The 19,736-nt window shown below is 41.6% G+C and overlaps 1 protein-coding gene across 3 annotated transcripts in view; it reads right to left on the bottom strand.

Annotated features, from left to right (window-relative positions):
* The window catches only part of Psma8 (proteasome subunit alpha 8), a 44,037-nt gene that overhangs the window by 14,511 nt on the left and 9,790 nt on the right, over positions 1-19,736 (bottom strand). For 2 of the 3 annotated variants that reach the window (XM_026783631.1, XM_005355784.3), the window contains exons 2-4: positions 19,502-19,628; positions 15,308-15,432; positions 5,008-5,130 (exon numbers count right to left, since the gene is read on the bottom strand). In XM_026783631.1, the coding sequence (XP_026639432.1) occupies positions 5,008-5,130; positions 15,308-15,432; positions 19,502-19,628 (375 nt within the window). Of the gene's footprint in view, positions 1-5,007; positions 5,131-15,307; positions 15,450-19,497; positions 19,629-19,736 lie in introns of all 3 variants that reach the window. The other variant, XM_005355783.2, reaches the window with a different exon arrangement.

Here is a 19,736-nt window from a genome sequence, read left to right as displayed (position 1 = left end):
ACAAGAGTATACTCTTAAAATTTTATAAGCCATACAAATGAAAGTAAACAGATTTTTCTAAGCATGTATAATTTCTTAGGTACACATTTAGGTGTGTATATTTCAGAACTGCTTCAATTACATATTCTATTTTTATAATTAAATGCTTCAAAATATTATTTTCAAAAAATTTTGAAAATTATTTTCCAAAAATCAGGTAAATAGTAAAAGAAATTGAGAATGTAATAATCTGAAAATAATATTTTCATCATAAAATATATGATTAGTTTTTTTCCATAAAGCTAATCTTGAATGATTAAGACACACCCCCACAGGGTATTCAAACTGCTTCCCAGAGAACAAAAATGTGGTTTTCCAGTCTTCCTTCTGTATTTCCTCTCTGTGGCACTGGAAGGCCACCTGGGAGCATTAGTATCCATTAAACCTGGGCTTTTTCTAATTTGGTTTGATTTGGATTATTGAGTTGGCAGAGAGGTTTATTGGGGCACAAAAATTTTCAGTACATTTGTATATAGTAGAGGAAATAATTTGAAAAGAATTACTTTTAAAAATAAGAATTGATTAGGTTTCAAAAGTTCAAGAGAATACTTCTAGCTGACATTCAAGTAGATAATGTTATACAGTTTCCTTGTTTATTCATTAACTATAATTAATGCCCTTCTTGAAGGCAAGGTTCTGGGCACTGGCACTAGTGTTTCAGTAACATAAGACATAGACAACAAACCCTGTCCTTGGATAGCTTAAAGTCCACTAGGACGCGGGGAGACAGACAATAAACAAGAGAATACTATGTAAAACAGTAGGCTGGTGGAAACCAGAAAATAAATCAGCAAGAAAAGGGCACTGGGAATGGGCTGCCTTACAGGAAGCCTGGTTAGGAGGGCATCCTCAAAACCAAGGGCAGAAGTACCTTTGAGAAGAAAGCTCAAAGCAGAGAAAGAATGTGGAGAAACAAAAGACAGGTGCAGGCTGGTGACAGCCCAGAGAGCGAGTGTGGGCAGCTCGCTGAGAATACCCACATCAGTATGCTTTCACAGATCAGGGCAAGAGCTTTGGAATCTACTGGAAGTTGCATGTGATTCAAGAGTAGGTTTTAAACAGATCTGATTTAGCATTTAACAAAATTGTCCTGTTGACAAGACCACACACCCAAGCACAGAAACTGTGTGCCTTGTAAACAAAGTTGAATCACTTACCATTGGTCCTCCTTTCTTAAGTGTACTTATTCCTGCTAGAGATCAGCAGTTTACATTCCTAAATTCTACCAAGCATGTCAGGGTATGTATGTCTGTGTGTGTTACATTTACTGGGATTTATCAAATTATTGTTGAAAGCGGTCCTGTGAAATTATGTTCCAGGGGTCCTGTGACAGTTAATCTTGTCAGCTTGACTGGGTTAGCAAACCTGTAATAGAAACCTAAAGAACACATCCTGAACTGAGATTGAGGGCATTTACAGACATAACCAGAGCATGAGCCTCTGATGTGGTGAAGGATTTATTCCATTAATGAATTCAAAGTCTGAGCAGACTATTGGGGTGTGGTAGGACTGTGGATGGCAGATCCTGGTTGGGGAAGGTGGATTACAGAAGGCGGGGTTGTCTGTGGGGGGTGTACCTTGCCCTGCCCCTTTTCTGTTAGGGCTCTGCTCTGCTGCTAGGCTTGAGCAGATTCATTCCATTAACCCCATGAGGTTGGAGGTCAGTGGCAATCCGTGCAAATATGCTGCTCCTATTATCACTTGTAGTATAATAAGTGTTCTGACTCGGGCACATTTTGAGTCTTTTACACAAAATAACAGCAAGCTAATTCACATAGCATGTAAATACTATGCTATAAAATCAAATCAAGATCAAATAACTAGAAGTAAACATTAAAACAATGTTAAAATATTCAATTCATTTAAAGGAATAAGTCCATTATTTGTTTGTTGCACTAGCCTTTTTGGTCTACATGGCAACATGCCACCAACTAGGTGGCTTAAGTAACAGAAACTTTCCTCAAACTTCTGGAGACTTGAATTACAATCTGCTTTCAGACAGCTGCTTTCTTACAAACTCCTCATATAGCTTCTCTGCCCCCACCCCATCTCCACTTTGGAAAATGCAATTTTATTTTTTAATTTATTTATTATGTATACAATATTCTGTCTGTGTGTATGCCTGCAGGCCAGAAGAGGGCACCAGACCTCATTACAGATGGTTGTGAGCCACCATGTGGTTGCTGGGACTTGAACTCAGGACCTTTGGAAGAGCAGGCAATGCTCTTAACCACTGAGCCATCTCTCCAGCCCCGAAAATGCAATTTTAAATATAAAAACATAGCACTTATGATAACTAACAAGAATTTGATCTATGTTCCCTTAAATTCATGAATTGAAGTTCTAACCCTTCAATGTGACTAGTTTTGAAACTAGGATGATTGGTGAGATAATTAAGGTTAAATAACATTTTTAAAGTGGGGCCTTAACGTATTAAGTGCACATGCCAATGTGGTTGGTGAAAATCTCATAGGGTCCCACCTCTATGAAGAGTTACTAGCAGTTAGTGACTGCTGAGAGCAGTAGAATTAGTCTTTCCCAGGGATGAGCCCATAGTTGATTATCTAATACAAAGTGGTTAACCCTAAAACATATACATACAAGCAACATTAAATGGACTTAGCAGTTCGTGTGTGTATGTATATATACACACATATGTATACGCACACATATTTATATATGTATACATATACATATATGTATACACACAAAACACACATATGTATGTAGCAAGAATAAAGAAAAAGAGGCCATGAATTTGAGGAAGCAAGGGTAGGGAGGAGATGTTGAAGGGAGGAAAGGAATGAGGGAAAATGATGTGATTATGTTTTACTTAAAATAATTTATTAAAGTAGAATTCAGGACCAGCGAGATAGCTAAGCAGTTAAGAGTAATATATATATAATATATTATATATATTCCTTTCAGAGGACATGGGTTCCATAGTAGGTGTCCACATAGCAACCAACAACTAACTGTAGTCCAGATCCAAAGGATGTGATGTCCTCTCCTGGTATCAGATATGCACATGGTATGCAGACATACATGCAAGCAGAACATCCATATACATAAAAAGAATGCACACACATATACAAATAGATAACACTTTAAAAAAGTTTTTCTGTGTTTTTTCACATTCACTGTTTTGAAAAGCTATGCTTGTATTTTAGTTGGATTATGGCTTCATTCAAGTGTTAGGAAAGGATATTTAATGTCCTCAGTAAAGTATCTGTATTCCACTCAAGGTAGTTGTTTTTTAACAGTTAGTTATAGCCTGGAATCCGGAACCACAAAAGGGAACTTTTTAAGCCACTTACACTGAAGTCTCTTGGCTAACTATCATCTTAAAGTAAATTAAAAATTTCTTAGTAGGCTATGGTGGTGCATGAGTCTCAGCCAGCATGAACTACACAGAAAGAGACTGTCTAAAATAAGCCTCTACATTTCCTGAGGAGTTTGGTGGTGGTGGTGATAGTATTGTCATGTTTTTGGTTTTGCTTTCTATTTTGAAAAGCCCCACCCCCCTCCAGCTAGGCTGGCCTGGCCCGCTTGGCCGCCCTCTATCACCGCTTGGACCTGCTGCTTGCCGCTGGGAATCTGCCAGGCTCTGGCAGCTGCTCTGTCAGCCCGCCGGGACACACTAACATTTTAAGAATAAAAGGATATAAACTCAAGTGTGAAATTATTTAAAGCCTGAATACTTAATTTTTAATAATTAAGTTAAAATCACTTATACTACATTCTGTAGTTGGAGTCTTATTCTACACAAGGCAGTTTATGAAAACTCACTGCTGGAAACTCTGACTGGTTCTCTGAGCGCTTGTGTCTGAGTATACAATTGAGGAAGGTGGTAGATGGGTATGGAAACAAGAATAACTTATGCAGAAAAACAATCTACTTATTGTATGAAGCTTACTACTATATACAAACACAAAATATGCATCAGAGTTTATGGTTATCTGACTCCCTAGGAGAGAGATAACTCAGCAGCTAAAAGTGAGCCCACATGGTGGCTATGGACAGTTGCAAAGGATCTGATTCCCTCTTCCAGCCTCTGAGAGCTGGTTTTCCCATCTTCCTTTCCCCTTTCCTCTCTGGGGGGCTGGAAAATCATCTGGGAGTGTTGTGTCCAATTAACCTCGGCTTTTTCTAATTCCCTCTGATTTGGTCTGATTTGGATTGCTATGTAGGTGGAGAGGCTTATCAGGTATAGAAACTTTTCACTCCCTTTGTGCAGTCCTGACAAGCTCAATAGAAGCCTGAATCTCAGTAGTTTACCCTGAGGCAATACCTGGTTTGATAAAGACCACAAACTCAGGCACCACCCAGGAACAGACCTCCTAGAGGAAATTCCTAACATTCCAACCATTGTAGATAGCACACACCCTGCTAATGTAACTTTTCTAGGTTTTGCCTTTAAATAATGCCCTCTATGGCCTTCCAGCCCCCCCCATACCCGCCCCTATATTTCCCCCTTCCCCCCCCCCCACCCCCAGAGGAGCTGGAGAAGGAAGACTCAAAAAAATCACAAGTTTGTTCTCTGGGGTACAGTTTAAATACCCTGTGGAAGTGGTCTTGAGCATCTCTGGAGAGGGCTCATCATTTGGAAGGCTTTCTCGGAAGTAGAGTCTGGACTGAGGCGACTCCTAGAGGAGGGGCTTGGGATGGAACTGCCACCCAAACATTTCAGACTCTTTGGGTATCTGGATGCCAGCTTGGGGTCACATTTCCAACCAAACAGCAGGCACCACCATGACTGGTTTAAACCAAGGTCTTTTACTATCCTAAACTATCATTTCTGAGGAGTTAAATCACTACAATCTATAGTCTGTTTCACAGTCAATATTTTAATGCCACATAATTCTGTCATGCCCCTGAATGTCATAAAACATTTACATTTATTTCAATTTTGCAATAAATTAATGCATCTGACAACTTCTATGAAAAATGAATGAATACATTACTCGCCTTCCAAGCATGGTAAGTTCCGGAGGGATCTGTCTGATACAATCTTGGGATTCCATCATCATCAAATCCTACAATTAAGGCTGAAATACCAAAAGGTCTTCGTCCATTGCTCTGTGTATATTTCTAAAAAATAAAATTTATTTTTACTACAACACTGTCTTAGTTACTATTCTACTACTGTAGTGATTGTTCTGTCTCTTTAAGAGACAAACCACACCCACTCCCTCCCCCATCCGCAGAGGCAGGCTAATCTTCAGCTTCCTGCCTGAGCGCTCTCTCTTTTCCATCTTCCTCTAGGAGAGGCAGCTTTGCTTCTGCCTCTCTCCCCACTTTTCCCCTTCCCCCCCTCCCTCCTCTCTCTCTCTCTCTCTCTCTCTCTCTCTCTCTCTCTCTCTCTCCCCTCTTCTCCCCTTCTTCCTTCCCCCTCCATAACCCCCTTGAAGAAATATCCAACCTCACTCTGCATGGCATGCCTATCCATGTCTCTGTCTCTTGCCCGCCCGCCATGTGTCACCCTGCCTAGGACCAGCCACTGCTCAGGGACGGGCAGCCATCTCTGCCTGGGACTGGCTGCTCTCAGGGCCCACTGCCTGCCACCACATGGCCTATCACCACCGCTTGGGGACCTACACCATTTCTGCTGCCTACTGCCCCTGGGGATTCTGCAGCATTTTTAATTTTTCCATAACATTTTGTGCTGTAACTCAGATAGGCTCTTCCACTCCAGTTCCTCTCCAGAGATTGGGATCCTGAACCAGGATTTTTTTTTTCCTACTCCCACCACCAGCTTCCATTGGTGAGTCTCCCCATTCTGCTATGGTTGTTTCCCTCAGCTTAAATTGTGTTTGGAATGGCCTGCGGCCAATCCACCCATGACTGAGGGCTCAGGGTCCCTCAGATCCTTCTTTCTCTCTTATTTTCCATTTCTTTTCTTTTGTCCCTCCTCTCCATAAAAGGCCACTCAGAGTGGCCTCTGGCCTCTCTGGCTTCCTAGTCACCCCAACTGGATCCAGCCAGGCCATAGCACCTCACCTGGGATCAGGGGCCGCCCAGCTCATGGGTCCTGCAGTGTTGGTGCCAATTTGCACCCCTCCTATAGGGGGAGACGTCCCTGTTATAGGCCTTGTGGTGTTGCCATTTCACAGGTTTTCACAATTTCAGCTGTGGATAGCAACCATTCATGTCCATCTCCCGGCTTTTTTCAATCCCAGCCTTTTGCTCCCCACTGTAGCTTGTGGCGTGGTGTGGCTTTTTTCAATCCCAGCCTTTTGCTCCCCACCGGCTTGTGGCATGGCTGCTCAGTGACAGGCGGATCACGCCTCTAGGTCTCTCTTATTATTGAACTTAAAATCTCTGCTCAAAAATTGTGGCTTTTCCATCATTTATTGATCTTAGAACCCCTACAGCTCAAAAATTGTGGCTATTTTCATACAACATATGACTGCTGCCATTTTGACTGAGGTCATGTGACCTCACTACCATATTAACTGAGGTCAAGTGACTTCACAGCCAACTTAACTAAGTGGCTTTTCCATACAACATGTGGCTGCTGCCATTTTGACTGGGGTCAGGTGACTTCGCCACCATCTTTGCTGAGAGCCAGGTCAGGTGACCAAGTTCTGCAAACTTTACTGAGGTATTACCTGCTTGGTTCCCCAGTGTTAACTTTATTCCATGGGTCATCTTATCACTATCTTAACTGAGAGCCAGATCAGGTGACCAAGTTCTCCCATCTTTACTGAAGCATATCCTGCTTGTCCCCCGGTTTACTTATGTTTTTTTCACTAAAACTCTTGTTGACTCTTTTGCATGTGTTTTGCACAGTGGCATGCCTTTGGTAGGGCCCACCAAGAGCATCCACTTTGCCCAATTCCTATTCACTCTCTCTGTGTGTGATCATACATGTAACTTAAATGCACCTATGCTTAATGTTATAATTGTTCATTGCATCTCATTTCAGACTACAAAAACAATAAGTCTCATGTTTTAAACTGGTATGTACTTTTAAGTCCCTTACAAAAACACTTTATATTTAATCCAACCCTCATTTAAGATATATTAAGTTGTTCTCTACTATTGTCAATTCTGCTGTTAACTTTCTATTGCAAGCAGTTTTTTCTTATTTTTATCTTTTTATGAGTGTAAATCTTACCTGTTAAGAGCCAGTACAGTCAAGCTCAGACCCAGCTCTCCAGGCAAATTCTATACTGTAGTTATATCTGATAAACAGCCCTCAACTGCTCAGAGATCTAGGGAATATGACATTTAAATATCTAATTATTAAAAAAAAAACTTTTCATAATGAAAAGAGACAGGTTGGCTCCTAGCAGCAGCACTCTACTTCCTCCAAAGAAGACAGAAGACAAATGGGCACAGGACAATGTCCGTCTGCAATTTACTTCAACTGCCAAGCGCTGACCATTGGGAAAAACTGCCTTTCATCTCAACTAAATATCTCCAGATATGGACAGAATCAATGGAATTAACAGCCTAGCTGCTCAGGTCAAGGTAGGCTTGTCTTCCTACAGATTTCTTAGCCCACAGGATCTTCTGGAGCCTGGCACGCCCTGCACTAAACAGCAAAAGGCAAATGCGACCTTCAGCGATCATGGAGGACCCTGAGGAGTAGCTCTGGGTGCCAACCAAGTAAGAAGTTCTCTGTCATTTTTTAATCAGCAACTCAAGTAAAATTTTATCCTTCTCAAAGATCTCTGATGCAGTTTGATAGCTATGAGGTTTTGTCAGTCAATGAGAACAACCTTACCAAACAAATTTCAGACCAAATTTTTCTCTCATGCTGCCTTCCATAGTCTTAAAAATACTTTTCATTGTACAAAAATATGTCACAGTCATTACACAATGTATGTGTCTAAAACTTCTGTTTTGACAAACCCACAAATGAGTTCCAGGAAGCTGAATTAAAGACTCCATCTCAAACAGGTCAGATACATCCCCCTCAATTCCCTGGTCCTAAAACTTTTTTTCCTTAATTTAACTTTGTCCTCTGTTAACCAGGTATAAGAGATACCAGACATTTCCATACCACAAACACTGGACAGGAGCAAAGAGACCAGCTATGCCTGGATGTGGCCAGCGCCCAGCCTTCTCAGCCCCCCCCCCCGCAAAGACAATGCCCACAAATAAGCCAGAAGCAGTCTTGAGAATCTGCTGCCCCAATTCATTTGACCTGTGGTGTCTAACTGCCCAAATTTTTTATTATAAAAAAAAGAGATGGGAATGTAATGATTGTTCTGTCTCTTTAAGAGACAAGCCAAGGCCACTCCTTCCCCCATCTGCTGAAGCATGCTGATCTTCAGCTTCCACCCTGAGCTGGCTCTCTTCCTGTCCCTCTCTCAAAGAGGCAGCTTCTGCCTCTCTCCCCACTCCTCTGTTTCCCCTCCTTTTCTGTCTTTCCCCCCTCTCTCTCCCCCTTCTCCCCCTTTTCCTTCTCCTCCATACTCCCCTAATAAATGTCCAACTTTACTCTACATGATGTGCCTATCTGTCCCTCTCGCCTGCTGCCTATCCATTTGTCGCCACTGGGGACCAGTCACCTTCCCTGTCATGTGGTCTCTGGGACTGGCTGCTTTCAGGTCCCCAGCAGTCCCAGAGATTCACAGTATCTGTGCTTCCCACCCTATGGGGACCAGTCAGCCCCCACATGGCTGGGGATCAGATACCTTGGTTTGTGGACCTGCAGCATGGTCTCGACCTTTTAGCAAGCTGCCGGGGACCTGCAGCAAATCCATAGCAACTACTGTAAAGAGACACTATGACCAAGACAACTCTTGTAAAGGACAGCATTTAATTGGGCGTTTACTTACAGTTTCAAAGGCTTAGTCCATTATCATCATGGCAGCAGACAGGAGTGGTGCTGGGAAAGTAGCTGAGAGCTACATTCTGCTCTACAAACTGGGGTGGGGGTGGGGAAAGTCAGGGAGAGAGAGAGAGAGAGACTGGACCTGGAATGGGCTTCTGAAAGCTCAAAGCCCACACTCTGTGACACACCTACTCCAACAAGGCCATGCCTCCTAGTCCTTATAATCCTTTCAAATATCAGTTCCTGATGACTATGTATTTAAATTTATGAGCCTATGGAGTCCATTTTTATTCAAATCACCACAAAACACATGTCACTTATCAGATAAAATTCTAGTAAATAAAGTAAATAAATCAAACGTATCTACTGTAAAGGTAAAATAAAATGCTGCAGATCTCTGAGTAGCTGCAGAATCACTGCAGGTCTCCGAGCAATGGGGCCATGTGGTGGCAGGCAGGGGGCAGCAGGTCCGAGATCAGGCAGGGATGGTGCAAAGACCACACCATAGGTCTCCAAAGGTCAGGGGCAGAGAGCCACATGGCGGCTGTGGTGGGAGAGAGATAGACGGATAGGCATGCCACGCAGAGTGAGGTATTTACTGGATATTTATTTAGTGGGTTATGGAGGAGGAAGAAAAAAGGGGAGAAGAAGAAGAGCAGAGAGAGACAGAGAGGAGGGAGAGACAGAAGCTGCCTCTTCAAGAGGGAGAGAAAAAAGAAAGTGACTCAGGCTGCAAACAGAAAGGAAGATCTAGCCGGGCAGTGGTGGCGCATGCCTTTAATCCCAGCACTCGGGAGGCAGAGGCAGGTGGATCTCTGTGAGTTCGAGACCAGCCTGGTCTACAGAGCTAGTTCCAGGACAGGCCCCAAAGCCACAGAGAAACCCTGTCTCAAAAAAAAAAAAAAAAAAAAAAAAAAAAAACCCGGAAAGGAAGATCTGCCTCAGCAGACCGGGGAGGGAGGGAAGTGGGCATGGCTTGTCTCTTAAAGAGACAGAACAGATCATTACATCTACTCTTTAGACTCTTTTTTTTTAAAAAAAAAAATTTCAGTATTTGAAATTAGGTATATGGGTCTATCTTCACATGGGTATGGACATGTGAGTGAGAGACCCTCAGAGGCCAGAGTGTACAGGAGCTGGAGTTACATGTAGTTATGAGCTGCTGAGACCCAAACTCTGGTCCTCTGGAAGAGCAGTAAGTGCTCTTAGTCACTGAGTCATCTCTCTAGGTCTTCCTTTCTGTTGCTCTATTTTTCTGGTTTTATTGTATACATTTTTAGTGTTTCTTGAATATTGCTAATACATGATGACATTTTAAAGAAATTAATATATACAACCTGTAAAATATAATCACAAATTTGCTTATAGATCTTGTAGGAGCCAGTCATAATAAGCTAAATATGAACAGATCACCCAAAGGAAGTTCTTTACTTCCAAACATTATCACCTGCCAGAGTAGGACTCAGCCATCGCTAAGTTTAATGAAGGCCTGAGTCTCAGTAGTTTATCCTGAAGCAAAACCTGGTTGCAGGAAGAACCACAAACTGAGATTACCTGAGCACCACCCAAGAACAGCCCATCCAAAGGAAATGCCTAATGTTCCAACCATTGTAGATAGGATCACCTGCTAGCACACTCACCAGGACACCCCTAGACAGATGTCAGTCAATCAGGGGTCCTGAACCTCAGAAACCTCTCACCCTCACCTTTTGTTGAAGGGAGCTGCGGGTTGCATTCCTGCCGCCAGCTCCCGGCCGCCTGACTAGCTTATGCCCCGAAATAACAACACACAAATTGTATTCTTTTAAACACTGCTTGGCCCATTATATCTAGCCTCTTCTCGGCTAACTCTTGCACCTGGACTAGCCCATTTCTAATAATGTGTATAGAACCCCAAGGTGCACTTACCAGGAAGATTCTAGCCTACGTCCATCGTGGGTCGGAGCTTCATCAAGTCTGCCCTAGAGAGGAGAGCTTTTGAGTCTGAGCTCACTTCCTCTTCCTCCCAGCATTCTGTTCTGTTTACTCCGCCTACCTAATTTTCTGTCCTATCAGAGCCAAGGTAGTTTCTTTATTTAAGCAATGGCCTTCCTCCATCAACCTTTACTACTATAAAAACCCAACTCTATCTGAGCTTGGGGCTCTCCATTTATTCCAGTACATTGGAAATGTGGAGAAACTTGCATAAAATAAAGGCTCTTTGCTTTTACATATGGGACTCAGTCTCCTTGTTGGCTTTTCAGGGACTTCATGGATTTGGATATAACAGATCTTATTTTTCTTAGAAGATCCCTATTCAACTTTTATTATTTCCCATTTTTAGATTAAAATTTTAGGTTAACAAACAAGCTAATCTGTTTCATTAGGTCATTTCCATACATATCTGCCATCAGCTTCGTTCTAAGTCATCCTTTCCCCACAACACTTCCATTTTCCTGCCCTCCTCTTCCTGGGTGTCCTCCTTTTCTGAGTGCCTTTTCCACTTTCATGTTAAATGGATTTCGTTCTTTGGCCCACCCAGTCTATGTAATGGAAAAATTAAAAATGATGCAGGATTCCCAGAGGCAGTAGGCAGCAGAAATGCTGTAGGTCCCCAAGCGGTGGTAACAGGCCATATGGCGGCAGGCAGTGGGCCCTGAGGGCAGCCAGTCCCAGGCAGAGATGGCTGCCTGTCCCCGAGTGGTGGCTGGTCCCAGGCAGGGAGACACATGGCAGGTGGGCAAGAGACAGACATGGATAGGCACGCCATGCAGAGTGAGGTTGGATATTTATTCAGGGGGTTTTGGAGGGGGAAGGGAGAAGGGGAGAAGAGCAGAGAGAAAGGAAAGAGAGAGAGAAGAGAGACAGAAGCAGGGGAAGGGGAGAAGTGGGGAGAGAGGCAGAAGCTGCCTCTCCGAGAGGAAGATGGAAAAGAGAGAGAGCTCAGGCAGGAAGCTGAAGATCAGCCTGCCTCTGAAGATGGGGGAGGGAGTGGGCGTGGTTTGTCTCTTAAGAGACAGATCATTACAGTCTGGTCTTTAACACTTCTGTCAGCTCTGTATATGAATGTTCCTCATGAACCAATATGTTTGAATGTTTAGTCATCAGGGAATGGCACTATCTGAGAAGTGTGACACTATATGAGGTATGGCCTTTTTGGAGTAGGTGTAGCCTTGTTGGAGAAAGTGTGACACTAGAGGTTTCATAAGCCCATGCCAGGTTCAGTTCTCTCTCTCCTTTCTTCCTGCAGACCAGGATATAGAACTCTCAGCTACTTCTCCAGCACTATGTCTGCCTGTGTACTGTGAGGCCCCCTACCATGATAACAATGGACTAGCCTCTGAAACTGTAAGACAGCCCCCAATTGAATGCTTTTTAAATAAGTGTTGCCATGGCCATAGCGTCTCTTCACAGCAACAAAAGAACAGTATGCAATCTCTTTGACCCCGCAGAGTCCTGGGCATTTGTGTTGCTGTCAGGGATGCTGAGTCATTGAGCTGTGCTTTGGAAGCACACCCTAGTTTGCCTTGAGGGACACTGTAGTTATTGTTAGGGACTACTCCTACTTGATAATGCTGCTATCAAATGTGCTCTGTTCACTGTTCACTGTCATTTCCTTCAGCTCCAAAGAAAAGGGATCTTTTGTTTCTTTTGAAGAAAAGCATACATTTCCCCCACAGAAAATGTAACACTGAAACCAATGATATTTCCTATTACTTTCATGACAGGGATCTTCCTGTGTTTGTGCTCCAAAGAGTGCCATTCTCACTGAGACCGGCTCTATGAAGAGGCAGCCCTGACAGAAAGCTAAGGATTGAAAACATAGGTAACTTTACTTAATCCTGTGGCTGATGTAGTGCTGTATAATTCTATGGGTTGAAACAGCTTTTAGTGACTTTCTTTTGAGCTTATCTATATATGGGATCTATTGTTTCAGTTTTCAAGCTTATATTTCATGTTTTGCAAGCAAAATTTGATTTTAAATGCAAACAACTTAACTATGAACATAAATAACCTGTTTTAAAGTGGGGGTTATGTCGAATTCTTCTGCACTGTCTTATGTTTCTGCTCACACTGAGGTATGATGCTTTACATATTATCTTAGAAGAAAGACCTTTTAACTTACTTCTTTAGTCTTTTCATTTTGTGAAAAGTCATATAAACAAAGTTAAATATGTAAGGAAAACATGCTGTATCTCTGGCCCAGAGGCCTTGTCCTCCCCAGTGGCAATCTTATTGTCATAGACTTACAACTTTGTACTATCTATTCAAAGCCTTGATTTCTCCAGAAGAGATCTTAACAACCACACTTAAGAACCTTATATGTATACTTGTTTTTTGGTATCCTTTTTCTATTTTTTTATTTTTATTTATTTTTTTGTTTTGTTTTTATTTTTCAAGACAAGGTTTCTCTATTTAGTTCTGGTTGTCCTGGAACTAACTTTTGTAGACCAGACTGGTCTCAAACTCATTGAGATATGTCTGCGTCTGCCTCCAAGTGCTGGGATTAAAGGTGTGCACCACCACCGCTAGAATGATGAATTCCTTTTTTAACAATTGGGAAATCTGAATCAAAATATGAAAGTAGCAATACAAAAATTTTGGAATTTCTTCTAAAATGAAGTAGCAAAGCTTTTAAAAACCAAGACAGTGATTTGATATATATTATTCATCTCAAAACTTTCTTATTTGGATTACAAAGAGTCCATGAAAAAGTCTGCATGTAGACCCAGAATACCTGTTTTGCCAGAGCAGCGAGATGTGCAAGTCAGCGAAGCAGGAGGGTTGGTTCATTCTAACTCTCGTGCTCACTAGGAGATGCAGAGAATCGTTTCTTAAGGGCAGTAAGATACAGAAGAGCCAGGATTACAGAAAAAAGTTACAGAAAATAGGGAATGAATATGGTATGAATGCACATAAAAGTCCAGGCCACAAAGATGAGCCAAACTGTGTCTTTTGTAGGATAATGAACAGAACTGGAAACAATCATATTAAATGAGTTATGCCAGCCTCAAAGAGACAAAATGATATATTTTCTCTGATCTTTGGTTCACGTTTTGTATAGACATATAGATTCATGACATGAAAGCAGAAGAGAAACTGCATAGAGGAACAGAGGGTATTATGGGGGAGTTCAGGAGGTAGGATAGACATGGAGGAATTTACTCAATATACACTATATATGTCTTTAAAGTCAGAAACAAGTTTGAAAAGGGAATGTAGGCCTGGTGAGATGGTTCAGTGCTTGCTGCCAAGCCTGATGTGAGTTCTGTCACCAAGACCCACCTCCAGATTGTCTTCCATATGCATACTGTGACATATGCCCCTGCCCCCAGAATAAGTAAATTTAATTTAAAAATGTCTCTAGCCGGACGGTGGTGGCGCACACCTTTAATCCCAGCACTCGGGAGGCAGAGGCAGATGGATCTCTGTGAGTTCGAGACCAGCCTGGTCTACAAGAGCTAGTTCCAGGACAGGCTCTAAAACCAGAGAAACCCTGTCTCGAAAAACCAAAAAAATAAAAATGTTTCTAAAGAGAAGATAAATGGGCACAAATCTGTATAGTGAGCATCCTGTTCAAGATTAGGCAGCAAAAAACAATGTTTCTGTTGAAGGACAATTTGTACAAGTAGAAATGAAAAGAATGAACCAACATGGAAAATTCAATCTCATTAGCTATAATACACAAATTAAAGCAGCTATTACATTACACAACACTCACTAACAAAAGAAAGAGAAGTGAAAACCTCCATTGGTGACCCTTCTGGCATAGCTGGTTGCATGATAAAAACTGGTTCAATCTTTCTAGAAAGCAATCTGTCACAGACAATAAAACTCTTACAATCAATTATAATCTCCAATCTAGGAAACCCTACTAAAACTTAACAGTACAACTTTAAAAAGAAAAACAAGCCATGACCAAACAGAATCATGCTAGGCTAGCAGAGAGAAGAACATGACGCTGAAATGATGCCCATTTTCAAACCATCATCGGAAATGTCACAGTTTCTAACATAGATGCGAGAGAACGCCCAGGAAGGAGGCTCTAGCCAATACACAGTATGCAAACAGCAGGGGAACCCTCAGGCCTGCACGCACACTTACAGCTGGCTTTCAATGACATGGCTAAGTAGAGATTCAGAAGAGCGCACATCTAACGCTGATTAAGGTATTTTGGTTTTTAAGTAAAATAATGTATTATTTCTTTGAAAAACTTTAAGAAATAATATTTTATTGTGTTTCTACAAGAATAAAAATGATCTTTCAAAATTTGACACTTTCTTAAAATTTTTATAATTCCAAGAACTGAAACTGATTTTGATTTCTGGTGATTAACGTAACCCACTTTACCCAAGTAAGTGAATGAAGTAATTGTGAGAATGAATAAGAAATTTGACACACTCAGTAGAATACATGTTTGGAGCTAGTGCAGCACGTCTATGGAAGGACCAATGACAGTGGAAAGAGAAAGCTGAAAAACTGCTAAGAGCACCTGCTCACCTGCTTCAACGTCGCTATGAAGCGCGTTATGTACTCCACGGTGACCGGGTCCTCCACAGTAAGCTTATGGCTCTGGCACTCCACCCGCGCTCTGTTTATAACCACCCGAGCATCAGCCGTCAGACCTGCGAAATTGTCAACACTCAAAAATCTATACATTTCTCTCTCTCTCTCTCTCTCTCTCTCTCTCTCTCTCTCTCTCTCTCTCTATATATATACCCATCAAAAGTTATCTTTTCCCTACAACACTGCCTTCATAGAGGAACTAGGAAACACCATGTGCCTTAGCTGAGACTCATTTCCTTTAAAGACTTCATTCCACACACTCCACTTCACTGGTAAAGGAAACAGCAAATGACTTGTTAGTAAATTGCATGTTTTTCTTATGCGAACAAGGAAGGTATTCTACCCTGAAGCACACCAGTATTGTATTCAAATTATACTTGATGAACTGGGATATATCAGTTCTCAATTTTTGTCAAAATGGAAACTTTGAAAATCAAGGATGTTAATTAAGACAGGCAGACTCTGACTGAGCTTCTGAAATAGCCAAAAGACTCATCCAAACAACTCTCAGCATGTCTGTAAGGAGACAGTGTGTTCTAGCTGAAGCCAGAGACTGACTGCAGCATGTAACTGACAGATTAGTTTGATTGTATAAATTAAGGACGACACTGGTATTTGACTGTTCTACAGCCATTTGTTTTTTTTTTAAGCTCTTTTTTTTTAAAAAAAAAATTTATTTTGAACTGTGTGTGTGTGTGTTGTGTGTGTATGTGCGTGCATGCAGCAATATAAATGCAGATACCAGAACAGGAAGAAAAGGGCAGTAGATTCTCTGGAGCTGGACCTAAAAGTGGCTGTGAGCTGACTGGCATGGTTGCTGGGGACAAACCAGGTCTCTTCAAAAGTATTCCACGCTCTGATTGCGGCACCTCTCCAGACCCCTTCCATTCCTCCTTTACCGCTAACTAGACTGAAACCCAGGTTCACTCATCTTGTTAACAGGCACTTCGCACATGGCCGTTGTTCTTTTTCATCACGAGATTTACCTTCCCCATCATGTCAAACCTTGTTGCTACATCCACTTGGATCTTCACCCCTTGAAACAGGAGGACATAAAGAAATGGAGTGTCTGAATATTCACCAGTTTAAAAATCACCCTGACACAGGTCAGGTATGATTTGATTAAAGAAAGAGAAAGTAATTCTCTGTACTTCTAAGAGGAAGGACTAGCTAGCTAGCAATGGCCTAATCTACCCCTGGGTTAGCGTTTTATGCAACTAAAAGAGTTCAGATAAGCTACTTGAGAATTTGTTCTCTGTACAGTGTGAACGTGACCCACAGCTAGAGAAACGCTGACATAAAAAATACTTAGAGTGGGGATAGGGAGGGGCGCCACAGGTGTGCTCGCTACACAGACAGCAAAGTCAGCTTTGACTTTGGTGCTGGCAGGTTACATGTGTCAATGTAATACCAAGTCCTTCTGCTAGGTTTAACCCTGTGCAAACAATGCGCTTATTCCATTTCACCAGGAATGTGTGACTGTGCTTTCGGCATGAGCTTCAGCAGCTGGACGGTTGGTTGGCTGTCTCCTACTCCCCTGAGCACTTTGCTGCTCTTTCTGCTCTAGCATCTCTTTATCATTTCTGGTGCTCTTCCTTTCTCTTTTCTGAATGATGTGGTTTACAACTCCTATCCTAAAGGTACATAGGCAACCTGTTAACAGTAGTGGCTCATTCATACCATGCAACACTACCAACAACACAAACCAAAGCCAATACTGAGGCATCCAACAGCTTGAGACAACTGCAGAAGAATGATGTGGCACAAACAAGATCATCTGAAAAGACTCCCCACCATGCTGTTTCATTCCATTTTTTATTTCATTTTATTTTTTATTATTTATTTATTTATTTTTGGTTTTTTGAAACAGGGTTTTTCTGTAGCTTTGGAGCCAGTCCTGGAACTACCTCTTGTAGTAGACCAGGCTGGCCTTAAACTCACAGAGATCCGCCTGCCTCTGCCTCTCACTGGGACAAAAGGCGTGCCCAACCCCACCCATCATGACTCTTTTTCTTTAACTATAAAACTTACAAAATACTATGAGACAGGAAGCGGTTCAGTTGGAAAGTACCTTCATCACAAGCCTAAGGATCTGAGTTAAGCTCCTGGCACCCACATGAAAAATTGATACAGTAGGTCACAGAGCAGCGTTAGCCTTTTTCAAAGTTCATCAATACTTTGATTTTCTAACCATTAATACTGACAGTGCAATTTCACATAAGTGAATAGAACAAAATGACAGATATTAAATTAATTTAATAAAATGACAGAAATTAAAGTAATTTCTGAAATAAATGGAAATTCTGTGCTGTCTATAACGAAGACAGGATAGTGTTCTGCTGCTGTGAAGAGACACCATGAGCAAGGCAACTCTTTTTAGTTGGGGAATTGCTTCCAGTTTCAGAGGTTTAGTCCATTATCCGGGAGCACGGTGTCACACGGGCAGGTGCTGAAGCAGTAGCTGAGAGCTACACCCTGATCCTTAGGTAGAGAGACAGAGAGAGATTGGGTCTGGCTCAAAGCCCACCCCCAGTGACACACTTCCTCCAGCAAAGCCACACCTCCTAATCCTCCTCAAGTAGTGCCACTCCCTGATGACCAGGCATTCAAATACATCAGACTATGGTGGCCATTCTAATCCAGACCACATGTACTAAACCAAATTCATTGAATGATTTTTTTTATGAAACTCAAGTCAATATTTCAAACAACTTTTAAAATCAAATATTTTAACTCATTCAATTCAAAGACACACTAATTTGATATATTTTGAGAAATGGTGGTAGAAAATATTATCTTTGTTTCCCATAATGAAGTCATTATGTTACAAGAGTAAAAGCTTTGCATATAGGTAAAAACATTGCACATATATATGTGTGTGTGTATACACATAAATATATACATATATATACACACATATACATATATATGAGCTCAGGTGCTTCAGTGTAAAGGTTGTGGTGTGTGGCTGGCGACATGCATAGTGAAAAAGCACATTTGTTCACATGTGTGTTCACAGCCAAGTTTGTAGAGCTGCTTCATGCAACACAGGCAAGCCCTTCTAAAGGAGCTCTGTTTTGTTCTCAGTTAATTTCTGTTTTTGGGCATTCTGAAACCTTTTACTGTTGTCAATTTTTTTCAACCTCACATTTTGTTGGGTCACAACTCACAGTTTAAGAAGTTGAGACTTAGCATGCATGAGGTCAATCTGTAGCCCAGCACACTCAAATGTATCCCTCCCTCTCTTTCCTAAACTGGGCTCACCAGTTAAGAGGTCTTGCACAACATAAAATTTAGTTACCTACACCTACACGTTGGGCAGCTCGTAACTCCAGCTGCAGGGAACTGAAACCCTCTTCTGGCCTCTGCAGGCATCTACACTTACATGCTGAAACCCACACACATATACATATAATACAAATAAAAACAAGTAAGTAGACTCATTTAAAATTCTGTGTTGGGGAATATTATTTTCAGACCCCCAAAAAGAAAAAAAAATCCCTCAGTAATTCTATAAATTCTATGAATTATAAGTTCTTAAGTTATAAGTAAGGAGGCCATCTTCACATTTACGCTCTAGCTATCAAAGGCAACTGTAAGTGTGGGGGTCTGAAAGAACATGCCCCATAGGGAGTGGCATCATTAGGAGTGACCTTATTGAAGTAGATGTGGCCTTGTTCTTAAGGAAGTGTATCACTGTGGGGGTGGGCTTTGAAGTCCCCTTTGCTCAAGCTGCACCCAGCGAGGCACAGGTTGCTCTTCCTGAGGATCAAGTTGCAGTAGAACTCTCAGCTCCTTCTCCAGCACCATGTCTTCCTGCATGCCACCATGTCCTGCACTGATGACAATGAACTAAACCTTTGAAACTGTAAGCTAGTCTCAATTTTCTTTACAAGAGTTGTTTGGTCATGGTGTCTCTTCACGCAATAGAAACCCTAAGACCACGAAAAACCAGTTTATAGAACTGACGCCTTTTAAATATAGGTGACACTTTGTTTTAAATAGAAATAGGTCTGACTACATATATTGTTATATTGTGTAGTTACAGTAAAACAGTGGCAATAGGACAACTGTGCTATCCCACTACAACATTATATATCATACATACCACTGAAAGTCTGTACATACCTGCAAAAGCCATGCAGACATGGTCATCGAGGGCACATATTTTTCTCACAGTTCTTTCATCTTGAAGTTTAGCCACTGATTTTTTTTCTACCCCAAGCACAACTATATTAGTTCCTCGAATTCCAACCTGTAAAGCCAATTTTAAAAAGTAAATTTAAAGTAAAAATGGACCAATTATTCTAACATGTCAAACAGGTTTCTCTTTAAAACAATAAAATAGCCGGGCAATGGTGGC

Source organism: Microtus ochrogaster, chromosome 18 (assembly GCF_000317375.1).
Source record: "Microtus ochrogaster isolate Prairie Vole_2 chromosome 18, MicOch1.0, whole genome shotgun sequence".
In the NCBI taxonomy this organism is placed as follows: domain Eukaryota; kingdom Metazoa; phylum Chordata; class Mammalia; order Rodentia; family Cricetidae; genus Microtus; species Microtus ochrogaster.
The sequence above is the reverse complement of the archived record's forward strand: the minus strand, read 5'-3'. Positions and strand labels throughout refer to the sequence as shown.